The following is a 2,500-nucleotide window of genomic DNA, read 5'->3' on the forward strand; positions in this document are numbered from 1 at the left end:
AATTGTATGAAAGTTCAACTAAACATTCAGTAAAATATATATAAAACTTGATGGTGTTACTGCTTCGCTCGTAATGTTTCACAGTATGGCATTAAACCAATCGCCGTGGAGGCAAATTACAGGTCAGATCTATGCAGAGGCGAGCCAGCTCACAATAATGTAATGTAATAATGTAAAAATAAGTGTTTTTCTGGGATTCTTTTGCGCAATAAAACCGTAAGAAATGCCAGATGCGTTTAATGCCGTGCTGTGGAACATTCCGGGCTGGTTCGACTCACAGATGCCGTGAATAAAGTCCACGTGTGTGCGTTTGTGTGGCGTTACAGACCACGGTGAGCTGGGAGGGCGACCGGCTGGTGTGTGTGCAGCGAGGGGAGAAGGAGGGCCGCGGCTGGACGCACTGGCTCCAGGGAGACGCCCTGCACCTGGTGAGGAACACGCCTTACACTCAAAATGTCCCCCTGGGTTTCAGTCTGCAGTCGTCCACTTTTAAATCCCGCCTTGAAAAGCGAGAAGACCACGATCGACTCTTTCCCCGTTCAGTTTGAGCTTCTCTTGATGTTTTGCAATTGTCTTGGGCGTTCAGAGCCTCGTTGGTCCGTACGTGGTCTAGTCATGCCATCTGCCGAATGTCTCTCCTCCCCATCTGCCCCGTGTCACGCCACAGTTGTCCCATCTGATAAAGACATCAGATTTGACGAGCTGTACCCAGATTGAAATAAACTATGTTAAGTTATGTGACGTTTTATAGCTTGAAATAACAAAATAAAACTGCAAATAGGGAAATAAATCTTGACCAGTCGATTCGGGGTGAACCATTTTCAAAAACGCTTCCAAGAGCTTTTAACATGAAAGGAAAGTCTGAAATATGAAGTCAAAGTCAGACTATTTTGTAACTTGTTTGTAGAATTGGATGGATTAAGTGGTAATATGACGTAAACAACATCAAGTTTCGTGTTGTTTACTGTGAAGGACGTGATTCAGGTTTGTCGCGGTGCAACATGTGGTGCAAAGTAATAAAAACACACATGAAGAGTCTTTAAAGTGACCGCTCACGCATTGAACTAAAATGCAGTTCAGTTTTTTATATTTGAAATGTGGCTAGAAATGCTAAAAATGTTCTCCCAGAATAGCTCATTTTTTAGGTTTATAATTCCACTTCCTGTTTGTAACTGATGACATCACACTAGGAAATTACCCAGCAAACACTCAGCTAATGTCACTTTTTCAATTTGACAAAAGAAAATATACAAGAGCACTTTTTATTCCATTGAATTATGTTTAGAATTTCCAAAAAGTAGTTTATTTTGTGTAAAGTATGAATCAAATTTGACTGGAATGAGCGTACCTACTGTGATGTCACTTCCTGTACAGATTTTTCAACTTTTCTCCTCAAATACCTCCTCGATTGGTATAAAACTATCATTTATATTTACGACGGGTACAAATACACCAAATCAAGTCAAAATGAGTGAATCTTAAAACCCTGTCATAGGCCCTTTAACAGTCGTGTGGCTTCGGGGTAGAATCTGCATCTTTTACAGCGAGTTCCCGTCGCCCTTCTCCGCTCACGTGTTGCTGTGCAGGCTGTAAATCCCTCTGTAACTTTCTCCTGCTGGTGTTGTGAGTAAATAAGCCCCTTCTTTTGATTAAGACGTGAACCTTTTTAAACCCCTCGCGCTGGATTAGTAAAACCTTCGTCGGACAAAGCCGCTCATTGTCGGCGACGGGCCTAAATGCGAGCGGAAGAAACGCAGAAATGCCATAAAGGATCGGCCTCGAGAGGGTTTGGAGGGTGCACAAAGTGAAGGGGGAGAGAGGGAGTAATAAGAGATGAGGAGAGGAGAGGTAGTGAGTCGGAATGTCACGATTGTGTACGCGACGGTCGTGAGAAAGAACGTGACAATTGACTGGGTTTTAACGCTCTGTAATGTTTATTTTGTACAGAATGTTTTTTTTGTATTGCATTGATTTTTATTGTGAATCACTTTGGTCACTTTGAGTGTCGTAAAGAGCTCTATAAATAACGGTTTATTGATTGATTGAATTTAACGGTTGTTCGCGATCATTAACGACAATAAAATCCTAACTTTTCTTAACACATTACGGATCCTCAGTACGTGTCCCGCTTTATAAAAAAATAATTTTCTGAATGATCGATTTGACGTAAACAGCGAGTTTAAACAGCGCTTTACGTTTAGGTTTACGTTTTTGAGGAAAAGCTGAGCAGAATGGGATTAATTTTGCTTCTAAAATCGTCACATTTCTTACAATTGAACTAAAAATGAGCCGGTTTAATTTGAAAAGGTTCATTAGTTGTCGCCGTGGTGAGTTGGAGGATGGAGAGAGCGGGAGGTGGAGGGGTGGAGGGGGGAGAGATTGTGAAAGCGGGGGAGGGAGATGGATTATTGGGTCAAAGGGCGTATCAACAACATGAGGGGGAGTCGTTCTGACCCGGATCTCATTGATAAAAATGACAAACTTCCACAAACTCACACAC

The 2,500-nt window shown here is 42.1% G+C and overlaps 1 protein-coding gene across 1 annotated transcript in view; it reads left to right on the forward strand.

The window, feature by feature from the left end:
- rbp5 (retinol binding protein 1a, cellular) overlaps window positions 1–2,500 on the forward strand; it is an 11,554-nt gene that overhangs the window by 7,099 nt on the left and 1,955 nt on the right. Inside the window, exon 3 of the mRNA XM_072461339.1 lies at window positions 327–428. Coding sequence (XP_072317440.1) covers window positions 327–428 — 102 coding nt within the window. The remainder of the gene's footprint in view (window positions 1–326; window positions 429–2,500) is intronic.

The sequence above is a fragment of the Eucyclogobius newberryi genome, unplaced genomic scaffold (genome assembly GCF_026437365.1).
Source record: "Eucyclogobius newberryi isolate DKJ021-1_F unplaced genomic scaffold, fEucNew1.0.hap1 SCAF_3, whole genome shotgun sequence".
Taxonomy (NCBI): Eukaryota; Metazoa; Chordata; class Actinopteri; order Gobiiformes; family Gobiidae; genus Eucyclogobius; species Eucyclogobius newberryi.